This window comes from Pelobates fuscus, chromosome 8, assembly GCF_036172605.1.
Source record: "Pelobates fuscus isolate aPelFus1 chromosome 8, aPelFus1.pri, whole genome shotgun sequence".
Taxonomy (NCBI): Eukaryota; Metazoa; Chordata; class Amphibia; order Anura; family Pelobatidae; genus Pelobates; species Pelobates fuscus.
The window spans coordinates 121,569,916-121,596,484 of NC_086324.1; the positions used below are offsets into that span (position 1 = coordinate 121,569,916).

Below are 26,569 nucleotides of genomic sequence, written 5' to 3' on the forward strand. Positions count from 1 at the left end.
TCCCTTAGACATTTATCACAATGGGTAAGACCAAGGAATATAGCTGTGATGTGCTGCAAAAGATTGTTGAACTTCACAATATGGGAAGTAGCTCTAAGAAAGTAGCAAAATGCCCATTTCCACCACCAGGGCAATAATAAAGACGTTCCAGTCAACTAAAAATGCTGTGAATCAACCTGGAAGAAGACATGTGTCAACATTGTCTGTGAAGAAAATGGTTCAAGTGGCCAAACAATCTCCAAGGTTCACAGTGGGAGAATTGCATACCGGAGTCAGAAGGTCTTCAAAACTACAATCTCCACAAGTTGTTTGGAAAGGTTTCAAGAAAAAACGCCTCTACTCTCATCCAACTCAATCTCAAGTGTCAAATGAGATCAGGTTCTATGTTCAGATGAAAGCAAAGTAGAGCTTTTTGGCAAACACCAGAGGTAAGTTTGGTGCACACAGAGAGGTAGCCATATGGAAAAGTACCTTGTGCCCACAGTTAAATATGGTGGTGGCTCTTTAATGTTTTGAGGGCAGTTTTTCTGCCAGGCGACATGGACATTTTGTTAGGATACATGACATCATGGACTCTATCAAAAAGCTTAAAATGGACCATGGTTCGGATCTTGATGTAGGACAATGATTCAAAACATACATCAACACTATAATGGTTTACTGACAACAGCATCAAAGTCCCCTGACTTAAACCCCGTGGGGTGAACTGAATAGGAGGATCTATCAGCGTCAACCTCGAAATTTTTAAGAATCTGGAGAGATTTTGTATGGAGGAACGGACTCCCATCCCTTGCCATGTATTCTCCAACCTCATCAGGCATTATAAGAGAAGACTCAGAGCTGTTATCTTGGCAAAGGGAGGCAGCACAAAATATTGACTAAAAGGGTGCCAATAATTATGCCACATGTATATTTAAAAAGGATGTTTTTTTTTGTTTTTGTTTTTTGCTCTCAGGATATAAAACAATTGCAGAGTATTTTTGCGTACTTTCTTGAATAAAAGGTTAAACAATAAAGGCAATATTTCACAGGCTTCTTAGCTCATATTTACCAAGGGTGCCAATAATAGGGTAGAGCCCTTTATTTCTCACTCTCTTATATCTGTCTGGTATAGACAACCTCTCCTAGCCCTCTCAGCCTGCATTTAACACATTTAATATCATCAATGAAATCAATACAAACCTAATATTTAACTGAAAGGGTTACTATAACCTGTTTCTCATTAAAGGAGCAGTATAGTGTCAGGAAAACAAACTTGTTTTCCTGGCACTATAGGGTCATTAGGTTCCCCCACCCTCAGGGCCCCCCTCCCGCTGGGCTGCAGGGGTTAAAACCCCTTCAGCCACTTACCTTTCTCCAGCGCTTGGCTCCCTCAGCGCTGGGGAACTCTCTACCCCCTGCCGACGTCCAATCCGAATGCGCATGCGTGGCAAGAGCCGTGCGTGCATTCAAATTGCCCATTGGAAAGCATTACTCAATGCTTTCCTATGAACGTCCAGCGTTTTCTCACTGTGATTTTCACAGTGAGAATCGCGGAAGCGCCTGCAGCGGCTGTCAGACAGCCACTAGAGGTTGGAAATAACCCTCAGTGAAACAGCAGTTTCTCTGAAACTGCTATGTTTTCAGCTGCAGGGTTAAAACTAGAGGGACCTGGCACCCAGACCACTTCATTGAGCTGAAGTGGTCTGGGTGCCTATAGTGGTCCTTTAATAAATTTTTCTCTTTATAATGCCTATTTGGGCACTACTGAATCTGTCTGCACCCCATCTTTAACCCCTTAAGGACACGTGACCTGTGTGACATGTCATGATTCCCTTTTATTCCGGAAGTATGGTCCTTAAGGGGTTAATGAACAACTTATAAACTAGATAAATGACGTTGGGTGAGGTCCTCCTCCCTTGTTTCCACTCCCCGTCTGGCATCGAACTGTGTAATCTGCAGCCCAGTCAGATGTTTCTCTACAAGAAGCATTTGATTGGACCACTTTCCCTAGTCAGAGCGCATGTCAGCACTCTCTAGAGAGAGTAGAGAGGATGGGAGGGTTTTTGCTCTATGAAAAACAAGTAATTGCTGAAAACAGAGGGAAGCAGGGAGGGAGTGCAGGAAGAAGGAAAGGCGCACTGCTTTAAATGAGAAACTAATTTTGTCTGTCTTTCAATATGGGCCCAAACAAATCCACCCATCTGGGAATCACCTGTGGAGTTATTCGTTGAATAAGACTCCAAAGGTAAATCACAGATGAACTGATTTAAAGGTATTTGATTTGTTTGTCTTAGCTGAAATGCGTTTGTGGATTATTTGATTTGTGCTTCAACAAGCATTAATGCTTTTCATCTGGGACGAATGAGTCAAATAACTTTTAATTTATGCTCAAAGTAATCGATCTGTCCTGGATTTTTCTTGTGGACTCTTTTTCATTGTATAAGACTCCACAGGTAAATCCTGAACTAATCAATTTGTTCAGGTGCAGATTACCAGCTGAAAAGCATTTGGACACAAGTCTAGTTTCATCCTCATATTAAATTGATGAACACCTGTTTGGTATTGTTTAATCATGCACCTTACTATATGCCAGAAATCCCTGGCTTTGTTCAAGTGTACTTAGAAGAAGTGATGCTGTTTTGAAGGCAAACGGTGGGAAAAAATATTGATTTGATTTAGATTTTTCTTCTGTTCACTTACTTTGCATTGTGTTAATTGATACAAATAAATTATGGACCGATCTATTTTTGAAAGCATTTTTATTTTACAGCATTTTTAACATTTGCGTAAAACTTTTGCACAGTAGTGTATGTATGTATGTATGTATATATTTGCACAGTATGTATGCAGGCTCAAACTTTTACCTCACCACAAGTCTTTGGCAAGTGAAAATTTTGCCCTGGTTAGTAGGATAGGACTTGAAAATGTACACTTTATGTTTGTATTATTTTCTATTAGTATAGTGCATTCAGAATGTATTAAGACCCCTTCATTTTCACATTTTTAATGTTACAGCAGTTTGCTATAATTGTTTAAAATATATATATTTTTTGCATATCCTGTATCATACACTCAATATCCCATAATGACAAAGCAAAAACCAGATTGACACCATTGCAAATATTTTACAGAACAAAAATGAAATATCACATTCTCATAAGTATTCAAACAATTAACTTTAGTACTTGGTTTTGAAGCACCTTCGGCAAGGATTACAGCCTCAAGTCTTTTTGGGTAAGATGTGACAAGCTTGGCACACTTGGATGGATGTGGGTCGTTTCTGCCATTCATCTCTGCAGAGTCTGTCAAGCACTGTCGGGTTGCATGGGGACCGTCGGTGCATAGCAATTTTCAGGACTCTCTAGAGTTGTTCAGTTGGGTTAAAGTCCTGGTTCTTTCTGGGCCACTCAAAGACACAGTTGTCTTTAATCCACTCTTGCATTGTTTTGGATTTGTTCTTGGTGTCCTTGTCCTTTGGCCCAGTCTGAGGTCCTAAATGATCTGGAAAAGGTTTCCTTGAGGATTTTTTTTTTTTTTTTTTTTTTTTATGAGTTCAGTTTTCCCTGAACTCTGATTACTTTCCCAGTCCAAGCTGGTGAAAAATACCCCAAGGCATTAAGCTACCAATACCATGCTATATTGTTGGGATGGCTTTGTACAGGTAATGAGTGGTGCCTGACTTCCTCTAAACATGATAGTTTGGTTGAGGCCAGACAGTTTAATCTTTGTTACATCTGAGAATTGTGTTTCCCATTGTCCTTTTAGGTACTTTTTTCCAAGCTGAAATGGCATGCATCTGAGCTACGTTTCAAGTGCCATAGCAAGTGGTCTGAATACTTATGTTAACGTGATATTTCAGCTTCTTCTTTTTAATACATTTATAAAGTTTTCAAAATTCTTTTTTTTTTTTTTGCTTTATTAACATCAGGTATTGTGTGTAAATGTATATGAAAAAAAAATTGTAAAATAATGCTGCAGCATAAAAAAGTGTAAAATAAATGGGTCTGGATACTTTCTGAATAAACTGTATGTCTTTAAAGGCAGTGTTTACAATTGTTGAAGCCACTAAATTAACGAGTGGGTGGAAATTTCTAGAAAATCTATTTGTCCAAGGATCTAAAGCAGTAGCCCAGTCTACTTGCCCATTATGACAATCTACTGTCATGGCACACAAAATAATTTCTGATTTGGACACCTGCATTAGAGCCCTGAACATTGACCAGGATATTTTTTTTTTGTTTTTTTGTTCTTCAAATCTGTTTTTAATTGAGAGATTTTCGTTTTACATATAGCAGGAGAAGGATATAGTTCGAGAGGCGCAGGTCTCGATAACAGAATCAACATAAGAAATAATGTATCACATGCAATATGTGAAAGTAGGAGAATGTGTATATATATTACATCAGTGTATCGGGTTATACCGTTTGAAAGACAATGCATCGGGGTGATCATAGTAGGAAGCATCATTCCCAGCCCATACCAGGTATATCAAGAGTACAATGTTATTGACCATTATAAACATTTGGCATGTCAAAGAGTGCGCAGGCCTGGTACATGGGTATACAGAACATAGACAGCTGGCATGCTCATGGGGCATAATATTAATTTCATTACTACCTGTCAATCATCCCCCTGTGCGATACCCGCTTCCCCTTACTTCATGTGTAAGATCACTTATCATGGCTAGATGGTCCGAAGGGAAAGGGGGCTCAGTTGGCGCCATTTTGTCTGTAATTTCTAATAGGCGAACCTCCCCGAGTGACTCGGATTGGGTCTAGGAGAGGATGGCACCAAGATAGGTCGATCTGAAAGGAAAAAAAAGGGGGTATAGGATAGAGACGAATAGTCATCATCCGAGGCTGCCACTCCCCTCCCCCACCGAACTGTTTAGTTCTCAGTCTTACAGGTTGCGAGCCATGAGGGTTGCCATGTCTCTGCGTGCCTTGCCCCTCTGCCTAGTAATGAGGCATGGAGTGCCTCCGCTGCCTGAATGTCCTCAACACTGCGGATCCACTCATCCCTCCGAGGGATCTAGATCCGTTTCCAGTATGCTGGGATAAGGGCCTTGGCCGCATTCAGTAGATGACGGAGTATCGGTTTATTTATTATTAATTTTTTTTTTTTTTTTTATTTATATATAATTTTATTTTTAAAAAAAATCTATAAAGAGAGATTGGTTTGGATGAAATGTATAGAAGAGTTAATTCCGCTGACCAATCGGTCTGTTCTCCCAGTGTGGCTACTGCATCCGTTTTTATCATCTCCTAGAATGGGATGATATCCCTGCATTCCCACCAGATATGTATTGTTGTCCCTCTCTCTAGTTGGCATCTCAAGCATGTTGGGGGAATCGCGTGGAAGATTCTATTGAGGAGGGTCGGCATTTTATACCATAGAGACAATAGTTTATAATTTGTCTCTTGGTATTGCGGACTGATGGAGCTCTTGGACTGCCACAGTAACGCCATTTCCCTCTGTGTTGGTCAGAATGTTTTGCCTAGGAGTGTCTCTCATTGTGTTTGGAAAGTGGTATTTGCTGTCCGATCTCCCACAAGGAGATGTTGATATAGTGTGGAGACAGCTTTGTCCAGAGTGGTCCCACGCCTCAAACAAGGTGAGTTCCCTATGTAACCTGTGTTTGTGTGGGAGCGAGTTGTAATAGTGAGCCAGTTGCATATAACGTAGAACATCCAGTGGTGTTCGCTGTCTGCCCTCCAGCATCTAGTACAGGCTTCTCAAAGATCCTTCCTGCAGGGCCCTCTGGATAGGGATATACTCCTGGTCTCCGAGGAATGACCAAGCTCTCGGTGGGAGTCCTTCCCCAAGTTTGTTGTTGTTTGTCACTGGTAGACAGGGACTGGGCTTGGGGGATATATGTGTCTGTTCTCGTATCGTAGTGCTTGTACCGGATCCCACTCAGGTTAGTGTTCCAGGTCTCCATGTCCTCCCCGCCAAACTGCTGTTTCCAAGGATGTGTTAATGCTTCCTCTGTCCAAAGCCATCCATTGATTTTGAGGATCGCCGACATGCCATTCGAGGATGCATTTCATAATCGTGGCTTGATAGTAACACTTAAAGTGGGGTAGTGCAACCCTCCCCCCCATGTCGTGGCAAACACAGTATGTTGTGGCGATTTTGAGACCGTTCCCCTCTCCACATGTATTTGACGTTTTCAGCGATTTGAAGAACGAGGCCAGTAAGGCCAATGGGGTGGTCTGAAAGCGGTACAGAGCCCTTGGTAAAATACATTTTACCACCACTATTCGCCATGTCACATGTGGGTATGCCCATCTAATCAGGATGCCAGCAGCATTTTTAGTAGAGGTATGAAGTTGTGTTGATTATATAGTTTGCGGGTCTGTAGTCGCCCAGATGCTGATATATTTCATTTTGCCGAAGCACCAATGGAATGGGAACAGCTGGTTCAGTGCAATGTATTCTTCTGTAGGTAACGTTAGATTTAGCACCTAGAATTTCGATATATTTAGTTTGAGCCCCGAGAATCTGCCATAGTTGTCGAATTCCGAGGGGAGGCATGGTAGCGTGGTCTGAGGATTGGAGATAAGGTCATCCGCGTAAGCGGCGACTTTTGTGTTCGACACCCTGCCAGATATATCCTTGGATGTCAGAGTTTTGGCGAATCGCTTGTAGTAGAGTGACAAAGCAAACAGCAGAAGAGAGAGGGGGCATCCCTGCCTTGTTCCGTTGGTGATGCGAAAGTCTGCCGTCAGGGCCCTGTTGACTCTCACCGAAGCACGTGGGTTATTGTACAATGCTTTAATCCAGGTGAGCAGCCGCTCCCCCAGGCCCATCTTCCTCAGCGTAGCCATCATGTACGACCAGTCAAACCCGGTTGAAGGCTTTTTCTGCGTCGGTAGGGAGGTCGGAGAGGTCGACACCATCTTGGGGCTCTTGGCCTCTCCATTTGTGCCGGCCTGTAAATGTAGAAATCCGTCCATTGGACCAAGCTAGTGCCCCGATTTTGAGCCCATCAGGGTCTGGGGGAGTTCTGGTTGTTTTGCACAACCCATTTACAGTTCAAAGCTTATTTTCTAGCGTTTAATAGGACCCGGTGAAGCGGAGCTCTCTGTTTATGCTGCCATCATGGTCCGCGTCCAAGCCATGCCCCCATTGACTAGGATATTCACCAAACTTCAAACTTTTGTGAATTAAATCCAAGAGGAAAAACTATAGGAATTCCCCATCCCCGATTAAGCTGTAGCGGTTCTGGAGTATCCCTTTAACCCTGTAGTGAAATAGTCAGCTGTGTAAATAATTTCTACAGATGAAGTGCAACTAAAGAGAAATAACTCAAAATAGATTTCACATGATTAATGCCTAATTGTTAAATGCCTCATATGTCTAAGATTTAAATGTAGTTAAAGGGTTACTGCAGGCACAATGCCCACTTAACTGATTTGAAGTTGTCATGGTGTCTGGAGAGTGTATGTTCACAATGAAACATTGCACTTAAGCCCTTAGCTGCTGAAGGTGTAACTATATCTCTGCATCATTGAGATGTCATAAACTAGGCACTGATTATTGTGTTGTGTGATTGAAACATGAGAAGATCACCCTCCCATGTTGCATCATTTGCATGCTGTCCGTGCCGATTAAATAGTGGCCAGTGCTTGGCAGCCAGCACTAACCGCCCCATTTACTGTCAGCAGGGGGCACGCAGGAAGACCCTTTTAGACACTGGGGTCTCCCTCTGTCTGAGGCAAACTTGGAATGCGATTATTTAGTTCAGTGATTTAAAGATTTAAAGGATGTTCGATGCTGCCCGAACGGTTTTATAGCCCACTATTTTTAGAATGGCATGGAGCTTCCACAGTTGGAAGGGGTTAACCCCTTAAGGACACATGACATGTGTGACATGTCATGATTCCCTTTTGTTCCAGAAGGTTGGTCCTTAAGGGGTTAAAATGTAACATTCTGGGTGGCATGGAGTGTCCAAATGCTGGAAAGGGGCTGAAATGTAAATATTAGTACCATAACAATGAAACACATTTTGAATTATGCTAATTTACATGTGATTATTAAAGGGACACTATAGTCACCAAACACAGCTTTTTGTATTTGTTCTGGTGAGTAGAATCATTCCCTGCAGGATTTTTGCAGTAAACACTGTCTTTTCGAGAAAAAAAAAGTGTTTACATTACAGCCTAGTTATACCTCCACTGGCCTCTCTTTAGATTGCTACTAAAGGTGCTTCCTAGGGCAGTGCTGAACAGCATGCAGCACTGCCATTCAGTGTATCCACCCTCTGCATGCACACACTGAGCTTTTAAAATAAGTTTCATCCACACCTATATATTTCTACTACATCTGAAATGCTTGTTTTTAGACACATGCACACATTTTGTGTTTACTCTGTTTAATATAATGTCTTCGTAAAAGAAAAAAAATATGTTGTGTGTTACAAGAATAAGATTATTTAGAAAATAATAAAATGCATACCAATTTTGAACTCTTAATATTTCTTTATGATGGTCTGTAAGAGTATATAGTGTTTTAAAAATGTTCTCTATCATATCAATATTAATTTTAATTTATTTATTTTTTTAGTTCACAACCAGCCGATGTTGCACTATATAAGAGATAAAACAGCAGTACCGTATTTTTCCAATCTAGTTTGGTTCATAGGAATTCACGTCATTGAACTTGATAAGTGCGTTCAAACTGATGAAGAGTAAGTGTATTTTACTGTTATTGTATTTGTTTTCCTTTAAGTATGCAATAAATATCAGAGAATGAGTATACAGTTGCAGAACAGAAGTAAAATGCTTTTATATACCTTGTGATATTCTCTTGACTGTTATCTCCTTTTTATGATATCTAAATATATTGTTGATATCTCGGTATAGAAGCTCTCCCTGAGATGCATTTAATAATATCAGATTTTTTTTGAATTTCGATTTACTAATAATTACTTTTACTAGTACTCTTTAACATTAAATTGTTTTATTTCTTAGAATAAAAAAAGTAATATTTTCAATCTAAAGAAATATTTGTAGCACATGCATTTTTTTTAAAACGTAATAATAAAGATTGTTTTCAGTGCTAAGAAATAAATTTGACAAAATCGTGTTCAAAATTCTAAGCACCAGCTAAAACTCCAGATATAGAGGCATTCTAAGAAGTTTATATATTTTCTTATCAAGCCGGGCGAATTGTAAGATGACATATGTACAGGGGTGGTATACGAGAAGTAAAAAAAATTCAAAATGATCTTGAAAGCAACAAAAAACACTCATTAATCGAACAAAGTAAAGTATATAGCTTTTAACCAATATGTACAATAATACCCAGTATACTCTACTTTAGCAAGGTGTTCCCTCTCTATGAATAGCCATGGACCTTCATGGCATGAAAAAACAAGATTGGATTTGGTAAAACAGTGCATAAATGCACCTAGAATAATCTCCTACAGTAAAACATACAGTTTATTATAAATGCCCAAGTGCATATTAAAACAACAGTAAAAACATAATTTGAAGCAATTTTTATCAAAACAACTTGCTTGAAACGAGCAAGTCGCAACTCACCACAGCTCCGAGCGTGAGACCCCAAAACAGATCCCTCAAGACACCCTACATTATGGGGAAAAAAACAAAGAAGAGCAGATCCTGGCTCGGGGTCAAAAGATATAGGCACTTTTATGCACCCAATACAGCAGCAAGTGCCCGGCAAGATGGCGCTGATAGAGGCCTACAACTCAGTCATCAGACGACGATAGTGTACTAGATTCCTTCCACGCTTCCAGCAAGGTACATGCTACACCCCAGCAGCCTAAAGAGCTAGGCGACACAGCACCCGCCACGAAAGCAGACATTAAGGCACTCACGTTAATTATCTGGGCGATGTTTGACGCCGACATGGCGCTTGTCCGAGGGGAAATCTCCACGCTTTCAAGCCGTGTGGTCTCCGTGGAGGAGTCTCTCGGGGGCACAAGAGTGGCACAGGTGGCGACAGACGCTGCTCTGGGACAGTTACAAAAACATTGTGCAATGCTGACCGCTCAACTAGCGGGAATGGAGGACAAAACTAAAGCCCGAAACCTGCGAATCCGGGGTGTGCCTGAATCGGTGGGAAACCTGGAATTACCACACTATTGTAGGAGGCTTCTGGCAACCTTACTGACTCCCAAACAAACGAAGCAGGTAGGGATTGACACCTGCTCTCGCATCCCCAAGGCACTCAAAGCGCCCCAGGAAGCACCAAGGGACGTGCTGATTAAATTTGTCCGGGACTCCAATCAGGGGGCTCTCATGGGAGCCGCGAGAGGCTCTCCTACCATCACGTTTGAGGGAGCAAGTTTGACCCTATACAGAGACTTCTCAAGGTACACTCTCACCTGGCGCAGATCTCTCCACCACATCACCTTGCTACTGCTTGAGAACTCTATCCCCTATAAATGGGGCCCTCATCGTTTAACCACAGAGCACGCTGGTAAGACGGCCCACTTGACACACATATCTGAGGTGCCTAAGTTTCTCCAGTCACTGGGACTCTCGCCACCTGCAGCAGTAACAAGGGCCAGCCCATCATGGAACATCGATGAAGTAACTCCCTTTGTGCCCAGAGGAACTGTGCCGAGGATGTTTGTGGGGCAGTGTGTGTAGTGTGTGTATGGGGGGCAATGTTTGTGGGGCAGTGTGTGTAGTGTGTGTATATGATGGGGAAGGAGGGTAGGGAGGCTTTTTTTTTGTTTTTAAATTTAATTAAAATAAATATATACTTTATGTCCCCCCTCCCTTCTTACCTTTACTGGGAGGTCCCAGTGGTAGGAGTGAACTCTAGCCTGCGCTCTTGGGCTAGAGTTCACTCTCGCGAGATTTGGAGTGTTGCCGTGGTAACCGCGGCAACGCTCCATGCTCGCTAGAGGAGGACCCGGAGGAGCTGCTGGTAAGAGCTCCGGGGTCCTCTCTCCTCCCTCTCCCTCCCCCCGCCGGCTGTCAGCATAGTGCCTGCGAACCGGGGAGGGAGAGCTCTGATCTCCCTCCCAGTTCCGCAGGCACATTGCAGGGCTGGCACTTGGGCAATGTCAGCCCTGTGATTTAGATCTAGCCGGCGGGGGGAGAATCTCGGGGGGAGGAGGGGGGTCAATTGCCCCGTTGCTCCCCCCCACCTGGATCCACCAATGCGCCACAGTGACGGCCGGTACCGTTTGATCCACGGACCGGTACCGGTCCGGGGGTTGGGGAACACTGCTCTAAGGCGTTAAAGGTTTTTTAGTTTATGAAGGTTACAGGGCATCAGACATACTTAAAACTCTAGCTCCGTATGCAGACTACCACCGATCCTGGTTAAGCAGACCTGCCCCTCCCCTAACACAAAGCATATGCAAAGACCCGAAATTATACTTACAGGCTCCCCAATGGGAGACATCACGTTTGTTATGTGAGGGCCTGCACCACTCCTTTCAATGGCCAACGGCCATAATGAACACCCTCCCTTACCCAATAGTACACGTGCCTAAGCTGAGCCGACAGCCCCAACATTCCTAAGCAGAGCACATAACGCTGTCTACTAGCCCCTCTGAGATGTTGCACGTCTTAACGGTTACTAGCATGAGGGAGTAATGCAGGGTTTTACCTATTAAAAACCGGGTGGCAAAATTTCTGTGCTATTATACCTGTTATATGATGACTTTCTCAAATGTATTTCATACATGTTGTTTTTTTTTGCACATAATTCGTATCTTATACCTTTTTTATTAGACTAACAGAATTTTTTAATGACAAGCTTTCGGGAGAACCTCCCTTTCTCAAGTCTAAAGCATTTTTGAGCAAGACGACAAAAGGATTCAAAGATGAGTTGTGATACAGAGGTTAAAGCGTAATGAGTGCAGATAAGACATAGGTTTGATAGAAAATAGACACCATTCTTGCAGAAGGTCGTAAATATCTTGTGTGAAGATCACAGAGTGAGGGTGAGAAGGAGAAAACAAAACAAACAAACAGTGCAGAAGATGGTGCTAGAAGGGGGGAGTGAAAAAAAAATACTTCTCTTAAGAATGCATGAATTCCCATCCAAGAGTTACAGGATATGCGTTAAGACCTATTTCCATCATACACAGACACACACACATACTCACACTCACACTTGTGGTGTCACTGATGTCACCAACAATGTCATGTGTAATTTAAAAGTTTTAGGCAGGTGTTAATAAATGGTGTAATGTAAGAATATATTTTTAAAATAGAAATGTTAATAGTTTATTGTTTATCAAATAACAAAATAAAGTGATTGTGGAACTGAAGACATTTTTTAATCAAATCGGTATTTGCGGTGTCCATCCTTTGTCTTCAAAACAGCATTAGTTTTTTCTAGGTATACCTGCACAAAATCAGTGAGCTTGTAGGCATACATATAGTCAATATATTATTAAACAGTTGTATTAAAGAAGTGCTAATGATCATCAGTTTAACATGAAGATTGAACAGGTGTGTAGGAGGAATAAAACTGGGTGAGGAACAGCCAAACTCTGCTAACAAGGTGAGGTAGCTGAAGATAACTTAAATGTCGAAAGTCATACACTATGGCAGGACTAAGCACAGGAAGAAGACACAAGATAGTTATACTGCATTAACAGGGTCTGTGAAAGGCAGACAATTCAAGGCAGGCTGGTTTCGAGGTGCTGTCAAGCTATTCACAAGAAACACAATGAAACATTAAGTACTGTAGACACTGTGGCTGGCCAAGGAAACTTTAGTGCAGAAGATTATAGACACAAAATGCTTACTTACCTTTGCAATCGTAAGGTGCCATCTGCCCAGAATTGGTGGAATCCAGTGTGGCCCTGGTACACTCATCTTCTCTTCGGAGAAGTCTGGTCATTAGTGGTCTTCGATGAAGACTTACAACCAAAAAGCCATGCCTCGGACATGTCTCAACTGTGCAAGAAAACTGGACTGATAATTTGAAATATTTGGCCATAGCAGAAAGCACTAACAGAACCCCTAGGGTCTGTCTTGATTGATCTTCTGACAGCACATGGACTTGCCACTACGCTTGCTTTTTATTTAGGGGTGCTGTTAGTGCTGTATTGATGGATCTTCTGACAGCACACGGACTTGCCACTGCGCTTACTTTTTATTCATTCACTTATGGAGCGATCATGCTAGTTTCTATAGGGATCATGTGCTACTAGTAGAGAGTGGGATTAGCAATAGGTGCCCTTGAAGGCACGGGTAGAAAGTTACTGAGTGCCTGACATTGAGTGTATGACTAGCATTGGGTGCCTGTGAAGGCACGGGAAGGAAGGTGCTGAGCGATTTCTCCAGTAATGTAGATTGAATTTGATTCACTACAGACCTTCCTGGTTTCTTAGTACTACCAGCTTATCTAACACTGGCATTTCCAATTAACGTTATCCATTAGTAATTAGAACGCACCCATGGAGGCAATGTGTCAGACAGCTATATTGTGACTTACATACGGTTTAACATAACTTTTGCTCTGACTAAGGATTTAGTTGATTTCCCCCCCTTCCTTTCTCCCGTTATTGACATTCCATTGCTTGACCAATACATAGAGATATTTACCCTGGCACAGACGTGTGCATGGGTATACCTTTATTTATCTGCAGTTATGACACATTTTGTTCCCTCAACAGGTAGTTTTCTATATTTACTGTTGATGATTTTGAGTTAGATGGCATTCACCACACTCAAGGGCAACTAGCATTTAGCTGTTTCTATCCTTTACCTTTTCTGTATATACCATTGTGAACAGGTGGTAGGGGAAATATAGACTTGCCTTAATGAATAGCAAAGCTTTGCGTTGCCACAGTAGCTGGTGATTATTTGACAATACTATCTACTTGCCTATTATATACCTGTTGATTAATACACCTTTGTACACGAGTACCACTGTTTATAAGTTTGTTTCACATTGGGTTAATTTGACTTTTTTTATATTCTTTATTTTTATTGTGCATGGTGTTTACAGAGCATATCAATGACGCCACAACAGTGTAAACATTTATCATTGCGGTATGAACAGTGGCATTGAAAATGGTGCACATTTTATGGTAATTGAATCTTAAACTATTAAACATATCATTTGTGTTACGGATTAAACTGAGCAATATACAAGTGGGTAAGTCGGGAAATCTAGCATCATAAGTTTGAGCTCTAGACATTTTCATAGTTCTTTACATCGAGATGGTAATACTAGTTTAGACCTAGTGTTTAAGGTCACGGTCAGACCCGTTGCTTTTAGTAAGTGGGGCTTCTGCCTTGTTAAGAGCAGCGCAGCGAGTGTAGCGTAATGGGATACTGACATGTAGATATGGAAAGATATAACCAAACCCCTACATGGGGCACAAAAGGCACCCATGCAGCCATTTAAATGGGGTAAAGTAATGTAGCAGTACAGTAAAGTATCATAACTTGTTTGCGGCCTTGTTTTTATACAGTAAGGCACTGTGAAGAGCGGGTAGTATGGTCCTACAAGTCCAAGAGAGGTTCTTAGGTATGGCCCGTTGTCGATGCGGCTTGGGTGGATCCTCTTTGGATAAATGTCTCGGAGGTGGCCGAATTCCATTCGTGGGTGTTAGTGGTTTTGCGGGGTTGCTGTAGGGCGTCTTGTGGGAGGCCCCAGGTCTCTAGGTGCGTTTTCGCTTCTTGTATGTCAGCTATTAAATATGTAGCTTCTCCATGAAGCACCTGTAGTTTGTGGGGTGGACGCCATTGATATTGAATATTACGTGCACGAAGCAGGGTGGTGAGTGGCCTGAGGGTTGCGCGCCATGTCATAGTGCCTCTGGACAAATCCGCATAAAATGTAAGGGACATGTCCTCAAAAGTGTATGGCGTGTTACCCCTGGTGGCGGACATGATTGCTTCTTTATCCTGTCGCTTTTGGAGTTTAACTATTGTGTCTCTGGGTGCTACCAATGGGGCTGTCGTTGGTTTGAGTATTCTATAGACGCCATCTAGACTTACTCCTTTGGCCTGCTTCGGGGGGAGTATTTTGCTTACCAGGCGTCTTATGATGTGAAGCAGTTCAGTGTCCGGGACTGACTCCGTTATACCCCTGATTTTAATGTTTTGAGCGCACCGTGAATCTTTCATTGCCGCCATTTTTTGCAGGTGCTGCTGTTGTAGTGACTTTATGTCCCGCTGTAGCGTGGTCAGTTGCCTTGTGTGGTTGCTGGAATCTCGCTCCTTGGCATCCATGCAATCCGACAGGCCCTGGATGTCTTTTTTTCAGGTCTGCCATTTCAGCCTGAATGTTCCGTCGGAGTTCTGCCAGTAGCTCCCGCATCTCAGCCTTCGTGACCGGTGTAGCATCCAGCTGTAGCTTAGGCTGTATCGGCTGCAGTGCCGCTTGTAAGTTCACCTTTTCTGGATCCGAGAGTAGTTCGTTGGAATTGTCAAGTTCGTCCATATCGTCTGCCATATTAGACTCCTGGGCACCATGTGCTCGCTGACATAGGTCCCCAATGCTCGTGCCTGGTCGTGGCATGTCCGATTTTTGTTTTTTATTTTTCCTGTCCATTGCTGCTCTATTTACTATTGCAGTTCAGCTTGTTTCTTCCTTTTTTTGGGGGGGTGAACATAGTTGATTTATCTGTTTTTGTGCTGATATTTCGCGGAGCTCTCTGGAGATGCGACCAGTTGGCTCCGCCCTAATTTGACTATTTGAACTATTTCAATTAAATTTATTTATTTTCTTTATTTTGGTTGCGAGTCTGGAAGACAGCTGACACTTAACGCAGACCATATTATATCCCAGTTCCGTTGGTACTCCATTCTCTGTCCACTTATACAGTTTCCACTTTGGGGTTACCCCCCATAATTAGAGCACCAGTTGGACTATTGGCTCGTTCTTATCTCTTTCTTTTCAGTATACATATATAAATGATCATTTATTGTGTAACAAAAATGTTTTGGCAATAATAATAATGTGTACATAATTGAAACTTAACCGTTTAAGGACCACAAGATAGTCAAGTGAAGCATTGGTGGACATTGCTTTATCTGCCAGTAGAAAAATCTGTGATAAGAGATCAAAGATGAGGAGGTTTGTCCTGCAAACAAGTTGGTGGAGGGCACACAAACACTTCATGAAGCCAGGGTGTAACAGGTTAAAGCACTTCCCAAGTTCTTGTATAATAAAAGGAGTATAATGTATAAAGGAGTTTGTCCAGTGCCATGACAAGGCCCTGTTCCAAACCTAGTTCTGACCATGTTTTTGCAAATGCTCACAACATGTAGCTTACAATAGTAAGGTTTGCTGTGACTTGGAAGTAGCTGCCATTTGTCGGCCAGTCCTAACCGTTCCTTTTCATTTGGAGTTCAGAGTGTGTTTTAGGGTTTATTGGATATGTAGCTTACCAGCTATCAGTTAGCTTTACCAGAAAATGCAATTTGATATCCAAGTAGTTTGATTAAGATGTGAAATAATAAATATACAGAAATGTAATTACGGTATCTATGTTCTGCATGTTGAAAAATTTTTTTTTTTCTATTTCAGACACAAAAACAGAGGAAGTCTAAGCAACTTAGTATCACAACATCTGGACCATCTGAACTATCTTAACGACATTCTAATAATCAACTGTGAATATCTTAATGATGTCCTCACTGACCACCTGCTTAATAGATTGCTGCTTCCTCTTTATGTCTATTCATTGGTAGATAAGGATCAGGTAAATAACATAATTTTTTATGATTCTATCCTTCAAATTACCTTTTCTTCTTTTGTATGTAATGGCACCATGGGACTCAGCAGGCAAAAATGGCATGTTCTATTCAGTTTGATATTGATGGATTTGTTGCAAGGTCTTCACAGACTGTGGACCCCCTTAGAGCTATTACTAAGGTTTTGTGTTTATTTTTCTCACCAATACCATTACAGAGGGAAAATATCAGTTTGTCTATCGAACTGTTCTAACGGCCCTCTAGAACAAAGACATCATGCAAACTTTTATCATCAAAACTAACTGGAAGTACAGTGACAAAATGTAGACAGATGTGAACATAAGATGGGGAAAGTTACATAATTTCTAGAATTAAGATTAACCAAACTAAGGGGAACAAAAAAAGAACATCTCAAATAAAGAAAGTAAACTACGAATAAGTGCACCCCTACTTTGTGTAGCTTTCTACTTCATTACTACATAAACCTTGTACATTGGATAAACCTGTCAAAAATGTGCATATAAGTTTCAGCGCTTAGTGAATAATCCCCTTAAAATTAAAAAAGGTGCATTTATATGCCAAAATAGAAAAGTCATATAACAAAGTATCCAAAAAATATGAAAAAAGTAATGTGTATACAGTTCTGTAACAAAGTCCTGATAAAAAGGAAGTCCAGATAACGTAGTGATATGTAGGAGCTCAGAGAAATTTAGAAATCCCTTAAAAAAGAAACAAAGAGAGATACATAGCGTAATTCTGTATCACAATTTATTATCTAAAAGACAGGAGCAGGTAAAGTCCCCCCCCCCAACTTAAAACTCTTACACTGTAATAAATCTTTTACTCATCGTATATAATGGTGCAGAACAGAGTCTTTAGCAGCCACTTATGTGTCCTCCAGTGACAGCTCCTCTCCTGTGCACTCGGGAGGGCTGTCTGTTGATCTTTGTGTGGAGAACGCTGGCTGCAAAGCTGCAGAGCTGCAAGTCCGACTTCTGCTGAGCACTCTTACTTCAAATAGATGTTTGTAGAAAAAAGAATAGCACCCTATCAACGCGTTTTGCCCTTCTGCCGAGGGCTCTTTCAAGATAGGTGCTTAAAGTCCTGTTCGGCAGTTTTATAACTTGCCGGGCAAAAATAATTCAAATTTCTTAAAGGTACATACCCTTTTTTAAAAACCATATGAATAAAAAATGTAACAAACTCATGGAAACAGGTGCAAATAGAATCATGCACCTAAACTATGTTATGGATTGGTCCTCTAATTAGGGTTAGTCTTTATGTTCTAACATTATGGCTTTGGTCCTGGTGGATGATCATTCATGACCATTCGTGACAGCTCACCTGAAAGAGAAGTGCTTTGCATGATTCCTGGAGTTTTATTATTATTCTGGGTCTATTGCAGATGTACAGTGGGACCTCGGTTTACAAACGTCTCGGATAACATAATTTTCGGTTTACAAATAAAAAAAATCCATTGAAAATAATGCCTCGGTTTTCACATTTTTTTCGCTATACAAAGCAAGTTTCCCCAGGATGCATTGCACCTGGGAGGTTTATAGCACTGCCCCCTGCATGCTGGAGCCTGTGGGTAGCATGTGGCATCGAGTGTGGAGGTGTTGGAGCGGCTTTTGCATAGAGTCTTGGAGCCATTCTGGAAATTGTTTGCAGTTGTTTTGGGACTTTTCGGTGCATTTCTCAAGCTGTGGAAAGGTAGGGAGCTGAGCTTCGTCGTTTGCATGCCTTTTATTGTGTGTTCTGCATTGTGGGTTGGTTTCCATGCCAGCTCATTTTGACTTTTTTCAGACCTCCAGAACGGATTAATTGGTTTTCAATGCATTCCTATGGGAAACCGCGTTTCGGTTTACAAATTTTCCGCAATAAGAAACTTCCCAGAGAACGCATAAAATTCGTAAACCGAGGTCCCATTGTATAGTGTTTACATTTTTATATCTACTGAAGCAAGTCACATATAAAACATAAATGATAATCCTTTATTGACACAAAAAAATTGTTGTGGCGGAACCATCCTCGCCACTGTGAACTGGAGAAGCCTAGTTGCTAGCCTCCTGCCCTGCGACTATGGCCCCTGGGAGATATTGCCCTTTAAGGGACTGAGTTTGGACTCATGGACTACTATTATACTGTGCTGACCCTTTAAGAACTGCATTTGGGCTTATGGACTTTTATTGTACAGTGCTGGCCCTTTTAAAAAACAGTGTACGGACACATGGAAACTTTTTGGACACTTTTTCTTCCCCTTTGAATCCCTGGGAAGGTGAGGCTCTTCCCTTCCCCCAGCTCCATTGTTCTCCAGCAGGGCGTTGTCCCAGGGACACTGCCAGACCAGGTAAAGCCATGCTGGCAAGGGATGATAAAGGGACCTCACCTAACTTTTTAACCCTTGGACGGATTCATGTGATTTTTACATATGTTGCTCCCCACGTTATGCTGATCACAGAAATATTTATCCGTATGTGATGTAAGATCAGGGAGTTATTAAAATGTGTAAAAAGTGTAACTTTTCAGCTTGGAGATAATTGAGTAGATACAGTAATTGACTCAATTATCCCCTATGCAGAGGGGAGGAATATGCTGGGTGTGTTTCTATTGTCCCATTGTGTCTGATTGGCCGCTGTACTTGCATTGTATGAGTTGTAATGTGTTTATTGGTTGTTCTGCAAAACCCTGTGGGCTGTAATGTGTTTGGGGATTGGGAATGAAAGAGGCTGTATGGGCCAGTACAGGGAGTTCCTGCTTAACCCTCAAAGTGAAGTGTCGTCTCATTATTGGGGGAAGGATTTACTGTATGCTGTTCCAGTTTGACTGCTAGGAGTGTAAACCTATTCGTATGGTTTTTCCTATTTGGCTGTTTACAGCATTCATATGCTTGAGAGCACTCATATGCTTCTCCGATTCGGTGGTTGTGGTGTCTGCTGCGGTGCTTGAAGTCCTCAGGAAACGCTAGGAGCATCCATTAACGGAGGTACCGGTCGGGGTGCCAGGCGATCCGTTACAATTGTCACAGTGCATATATTAAAAATTATTTGATACATTGTATCTTATTATTATTTTTGGCCTTTGACAGTTGTTGGTCGAGGGTTCAAAGCAGGTCTAGTCTATCGCTTGCACACTAAAGACTTCAGGAGAAAAGGAAGGAAAATATTAGTGCAGAAAAATGTAGATTATCTTAGCTTTGCTAACTGGGTAATCATAGTTTGATTAACCCTTTTTTTAAAAAAAAAAAAATATTTTACTGATTCATGTATTCAGGTGTAAGGTTTTGTATGATAGAAGTGGATGGAGCCCAGAATGTAGCGTGTAGCTGGAGAAATACATCAAACACAGTACAAATAGCGGATGAGCAGAAATGCAGTCGGACTAGCCAAAACGTCAGCATGGGCAGCACAGGTTCACAAATGACAAGGACAAGTAGAGGGTCAAATATCAGATAATTTAATGGAGCAGGATAAGCACACTAAAGTGAACACCACCGTAAGAACAGTACAACTGAGGACTAGGAGACAGGCGCTTATATGCGTATGAGAAAATAAGCTCCCTCCACATCATCCCTGGGCTCCTGACACACCACCTTGCTTGCACCCTGCCCCTTTAAGAGAGTGCCCTTTCAGCGTGCACATGCCTAGGAAGGCTGAATCCATCAGAGACCCAGCCCACCCACCATGGCGATCTGGTAAAGAGTACCCCCCTCTGCCAATTTGCGGGCTGCGAAGAGAGGTTCCTGCAGAGCCGACAGTAAAGTAGGTTCACTACCTATTTGCAGCATAAAATTCTACAGGCCGGAGGCACATGCTGGGTCAGCATCTCCACAAGGGGAAAGGGAGATGCGGTGTGGCAGATCTAGGTAAGCCGGGGGAGCCGTGGAAACCTCACATCTGACAAACCATATAACTGAACAGTGAGAAGCATATGTTATAATATATAAAAAATTTTTATCAAAGATGATTAAATTAAAAAAGCATATCAGAAAGAGAGAAAAAATCCTGAGAAGAAGGAAAAGACAGAGGGAGGTAGAAAAAGGCGAAGGGGAAGAGAGAGAACGGTATTTACTTGCATTAGCGTGGCCTGGGAGGAGGAATGTACTGCATCCATAAGTCTAGAAGGACCACTCATGGTTGGGTTTGTTTTAATACAGAATGTGAAAATTGAGGCCTACTGCCTGAAAAGACCAAGCAGCTGCTAGTACAACAAAGTGAAGCAGCTGCTGACACGGCCCCCTGTCTACCAACCCTTGAGAAAAAAATGTTGCGGAGTAACAACTTTTTTTTTTTTTTCTCCCCCATAGAATTTTGTGAGATTATAGACCGCAATTTGCTTATTTAATTAGTTGTATTCTGCCCAAATACCATCCCTCTAGATGTCAGCTCTTTGGAGCCAAGGTCGGCCAATTAAGCATCTAAATTAAACTAAACTAAAAAGGGCCATCCTACTCCTCTCGACCAAGAGTGCTCTGGGGTCATTGTCTCAAAACATGGGGTCAAGTGGCCCACTGATAGAGTGCTTCATCTGCAAGTAGCAAATTCTGTTATGTCAAGGAGTTTGTCTCGCGCCATTTGAAGGCTCTGTGTCAAACCCTTACATGAGTGGGAAAAAGAATGTACACCCTCTTTGAATTCTCTGATGGCTGATGTTTACACTGCAGTGCTTGGACTACCTGACAACCACTAGAGACGCTTCTTGCCGTTTCCAGACTCCGTGAAACAGCGCTGACGTTCTCATGCATTTCATGAGGAGATTCAACGTCAAGCAAAACTAAAGTGTTCTTTTAACATGGAAGAGGGAGAGCGGCAGCAATGTAACATGGCTGTGCATACAAAAGCAAATGCAAACACAAAATGAAGCCCTGTGCTCAAACACCCACTATGTCTGACAAGCGGCAATGGCTACTGTATTCATCAGCCCAAAAACAGAAGAAAAAAACCCAACTTTTAAAAAAAAAAAAAATTATTGTTGATAATGGTTCAGTGTATATGCGCTGACATTGTATTGTATTTTTTCAGCTTGAATAATCATAAAGCATGCAAGAATTAAAAAGCTTTGTAGGGAGATTTATTTTTATTGAATTAATATGTGCCAGCTTGTATTTTAGGTTTTAAATGAAATATACAAGAAAAAGCTCAACTTTATTTCTCATTTTAGCTTTTTTTTTTTTTTTCCAGACAGGAGACCGACCTAGAATAAGTCCTCAAGTGTCACTCTATCTGTTGTCCCAGGTAAGCACTTTAAAGATATATTTAAAAGCAAATAAGACCTTATGTTAACTAACCTAATGTAACCACATTTAGAAATTAATTCTGTGAAATCAATTGCTATCAAATTTTCTATTTATGTTTTAACAGAATTAATTTGCCAAGAGCATCAGTTGATGCTTTTAGCCGATGAATTATGTCCATATACACGGATTAGCCACAACATTAAAACCACTGACAGGAGAAGTGAATGACATTGATTATATCATTATACTGGCACCTGTCAATGTGTGGGATATATGATTCAGCAAGTGAGCAGTCAGTTCTTGAATTTCATGTCTTGGAAGCAGGAAAAATGGCCAAGTACCTTTTGTGCACAGGAAGATCACTGAGATGGTTCTCTACCAACAGGCACAGCAAATTTCTACAGTGTATGAGCATATATCCACATTTGAGACTAACACTGCACAGATGCTTTAAAAAAAACAAGCGCAAACTGCCTCGCTATTTGACATTACATGTAAACTTGGTTAAAAAAAAAAAAAAAAAAAAGAATTTAATGTACATAGTAGGCAAAATTTTTCATTTATTTTTTTTCACCCCAAAACAATTCCCTATCAGGGTAATTCTATTTTCGTGTCCCTTATAAACTCCAGCCAGGTCAGATTTATTCCCAAGAGACAGGTATATGAAAACACCAGACAAAATGTTTGTCTAACCTGGTACATGGTGCACTTACAATGCCTTCTCTACTCTCTCTGGCTGCAGCGAAGGCATTAGACAGGCTTGAATGCCCCTATGTACACTCCTTACGTAGCCTTTCAGGTTTTCCAGTGAAATTTCATACTATGGTTTGTTCATTGTATGACTTCCCACACATGAGTGCCCCTATTTGGGGTTCCATACCTAAATTTGTTATTGAATGACACTTGGCAGTGGTGACCTTTTGTCAACCTTGATTTTTGCACTTTTATCAGACAATCGGGCAGCATTAAAGGACCACTTTAGTGACTTCTTCAGGTAAGCCTGGCTCTAGACCTCTGTCTGGCAATCACTGATCACCACCCCTTTTATGTTGTGGAGGGGAGCATAGCTCCGCTCACAATGTTGTCTTAAGATGACAGGCTTCAGATGCTGGGGACTGAGAATCTCTACTGAATTGTGAGTAAACTATTTCGTAGTTATGTGGTACTTTGCTTCTGCCTACGTAAGACACCATAATCACTTAATTCTGTTGAAGTGGTTATCTTGCGTATTGTGTTTTTAAATGCTATGTCTATTAGCTTTGCAAAGTAGTTGTCTTGCTAGGTTTCCAATACTTTTCCTATTTTCACAACATTATCATTAATGATAATGTTATCATTAAAACAGTCATTAAAAGGCACCTTCTTGCTTAGTTATAATAATGCTTATAAGTATTTTCATCTTTATTTTTTGTCTCTTTTTTTAGGTATTTTTAGCAGTACATTATGAACCTTTGGTCAACTCTTTAGCTGATGTTATTTTGAATGGAGATCTCTCGATGTTCATAACTAAAGCAGGAAATGATGTTCCGAAAAGTTCTGTAAGTAACTTTTTTTTTTTCTTTTCCAGTTCAGTAAATAATTTATTTTGATGTTTTATTTCCTCTGAAATATAATGAAACCTCAATGGTTACAAGTGTAAAATATCAGTTAATTTTAAAATTTTAAACCAAATCCATCATAATTATCAGCATCCTTATTTTGTTAATCCAACCTTGAATAATACATGTCAGAGAGTTCCAGATCTATTATCTTTTATTCTAAACAACCCTTTACTTTTCTGTAGGCAAAATCTTTATTCTTCAAGTCTTCGTGAATTAACTCTTATTTTTTGTAGAGTCCTAATTAAGGAATCTATTAGCCCCCCAAATAATTGTCTTTTTCGGGACTGTAGGTTCCCTTACATCCATTCTAATTTGGTATTAAAAAGGCTTAGCTCAGAGCCGACAGCTTTCGGCTGAGAAGGGGCTGCAGGCAGCAGTGTCTAATGGACATCCAATAAAAAGTCAAATCATTACCCAATAGTTTGACTACTTAAATTGGGGGATGCCAGTGTACTGGCATCACATTTTTTTTTTCTTTTAACCTAACATTAATTTCCCCAATTTACCCCTAACTAAAAAACTTAAAAAAAAACAAAAAAAAAAAAACTTTTACTCCCCAATGATTTAAAAAAATATAAAAATCAAAGGTAACTGCTGACCATTAGGAAAAAAAAAAAAAAAACAGAACACAGTAAAGTGATCAAAGGGCAGGTAAAGTTGTTAAAAATTGATTTAGAGCATGGGTCGTCAACTCGGTCCCTACCACCCACTAGTGGGCATTTCTGGATTCCAGGTGGGCGGTAGGGATTTCCTAATTTTGCGAGCGGGCTGGTGCGAGCCGGCAGTACCCCTGCGACCGGGTACCGCCATCACCACTTGCGGCCCCGGCCCACGCGGCAAACCGCCGGGGCCGCATATGGAGGGGTCCATCGGGTGGCCCATGCTTTCGGGGCCACCCGATGGATGTGGATTGTAAGGGGGCCCGGTCACCGTTGGGGGCTTTAGCAGCGCGACCGGGCCCCCTGTGATTACATCACAGAGCTGGGAGGAAGTGATTTCCCGTTCACTCCTCCCAGCTAACACACAGACCGCGCGGGAGGAAGGAGGAGGAAGTCAGAGTGGGAACTCTGACTCCCAGCCACCTGAGCCACCACTGGACCCCAGGGAAAGTCACCCTCCTGCACCTTAAAGGTAGGAAACGGGAGGGTTACTTAAATATAATGTGTGTATGTGTCTTTGTATGTATGTCTTGTGTGTCTGTATGTGTGTCTTATGTATGTGTCGTGTGTGTGTCTGTCTGTATATATGTGTGTCTTGTCTTTGTGTGTATGTGTCGTGTGTGTGTGTGTGTGTGTGTGTCTGTCTGTATATATGTATGTGTGTCTTGTCTTTGTATGTGTTGTGTGTGTATGTGTCTTAGTATGTATGTGTGTCGTATGTATGTGTGTCTTGTGTCTGTGTGTCTGTATGTCTTGTGCGTGTGTGTGTGCCTGTCTGTATGTATATGTGTGCCTGTCTGTCTGTATGTGTGTCTTGTGTGTGTTTGTGTGCCTGTCTGTTATAGTGGGCTATAGTAAGTAATAGTAACTGGGATACCTAGCTCAGCCTTCCTACTGTGCATTGCTCTAAGGAAGGTTAAATAATAAAAAAAATAAAAAAAGGTGGGGAGGGGAATTGAGGAGGGGAGCTGACGCACAGATGAGAAATCATATTACGCGCAAACAGAGAAGTCGTCTGAATATCACCGAAAGAGGAGACCTTCGTTTGTTCCTTACGAAAATCGTTCCAGATATCAAATATTTAGTCTTGCAGCATCAACCTCAAGGATCTCATAAATCACTTCAAATCAATTCAATTTACTTTATTGTTTTCTCATTAATACGTAAATATACGTACATTTATTTTTTTTTTTTTTAAACTCCCTCCTTTCTAAAAAATATTCCACACTTGCACGAAAACTGGTGGGCGGTAAGGAAATTTTTTCAACCAAAAAGGTAGAAAAAGGTTGACTACCACTGATTTAGAGGGATAAAAGAGGTTTTAATTTCAGGGACACAATTTAAACACTAAAGACACGCAATGTATCTCTCTGCCCTGTCTACCTCTATTTCACAATTCACAAAAAGGTGAATGGAGGGAAGTGGATCGGATGTCCCAGTTGCACTGTGATCACTATGACTGCCTGTAACAGCAATCACGTGTGCAAGGACAGTGCCATTTGCTGCTGTTGCTCTGCCACGGACACAAAAGCCCCCAGCACAGCATTAACCCCAAAGCAACAGTATTAGTCTTAGAACATGATGGAATTATTCCGTCAGTGGTCCGCTTGTCACAGACTGCCATTCCGTCAGTTGTCCTTAAGGGGATAACGTCAAAGTCGAGCTATACAAATTTTCTAACTCCGTTAGGCTTTTAGTTCAGTTACTCTGGCCTTAAATTTGTAATTCACGTTCAATTCTCGCTTTAGTAAATAATACTGTCAGTATTTGAAAACCACTCGACGATTTGGTTGTCTTTATGGTGCAGGAATTTCAATTATTTAAGACCTTCTATAAAGTCATTGTTATACAGGTTTTAGAAATGTTGTAGATTTAATTATATTAACACCATGTCATTATAATATTATTTATCATTATAAAAGACATATTTCCTACTCTATTTTAATTCCTCCAGCCCCCCCCCCTGAAAAATTGTTTTGGGCAAAACGCTGTCTCAACCCTACCCCTCCCCCTCCTCCCCCCCTCCCCCCCCCATAATTTTATTATATATATATATATATATATATATATATAGATTTTTTTTTTCTTCTCCTTATTGCCTTACCACCTCTAGCCTGGTGCTAGGAATTTGTCACCCTGCCTGCTCCCTAGCGAGTCTCTGTTGACTGAATTTGCAAAGAAACATTTAGTCGGTTTGACAGTGCTGGGAGAAAGTGATATATCAGAACATCCTCTCATCACTGTGCATCAAGATATTGAGCTGAGAGAGCAGATACACTGCCTACTATCACAACACATAGATCAGAGAGGCCACTTATTTTTTATCAAGTAAAATCTTTTTTCTTGTTATCTGTGTGAGCCTTTTCATAAATGGGAGGACACACACAACGGTTGCCTCTAAACAGGAACAGCAGAAAACGTGTGTTATATAAAGCC

At 41.3% G+C, this 26,569-nt stretch overlaps 1 protein-coding gene across 5 annotated transcripts in view; it reads left to right on the forward strand.

The window, feature by feature from the left end:
- Positions 1-26,569, forward strand: part of CLEC16A (C-type lectin domain containing 16A) — a 156,412-nt gene that overhangs the window by 24,495 nt on the left and 105,348 nt on the right. For all 5 annotated transcript variants that reach the window (XM_063430278.1, XM_063430273.1, XM_063430275.1 and 2 more), the window contains 4 exons: positions 8,551-8,674; positions 16,471-16,645; positions 21,818-21,871; positions 23,298-23,411. In XM_063430278.1, the coding sequence (XP_063286348.1) occupies positions 8,551-8,674; positions 16,471-16,645; positions 21,818-21,871; positions 23,298-23,411 (467 nt within the window). The remainder of the gene's footprint in view (positions 1-8,550; positions 8,675-16,470; positions 16,646-21,817; positions 21,872-23,297; positions 23,412-26,569) is intronic.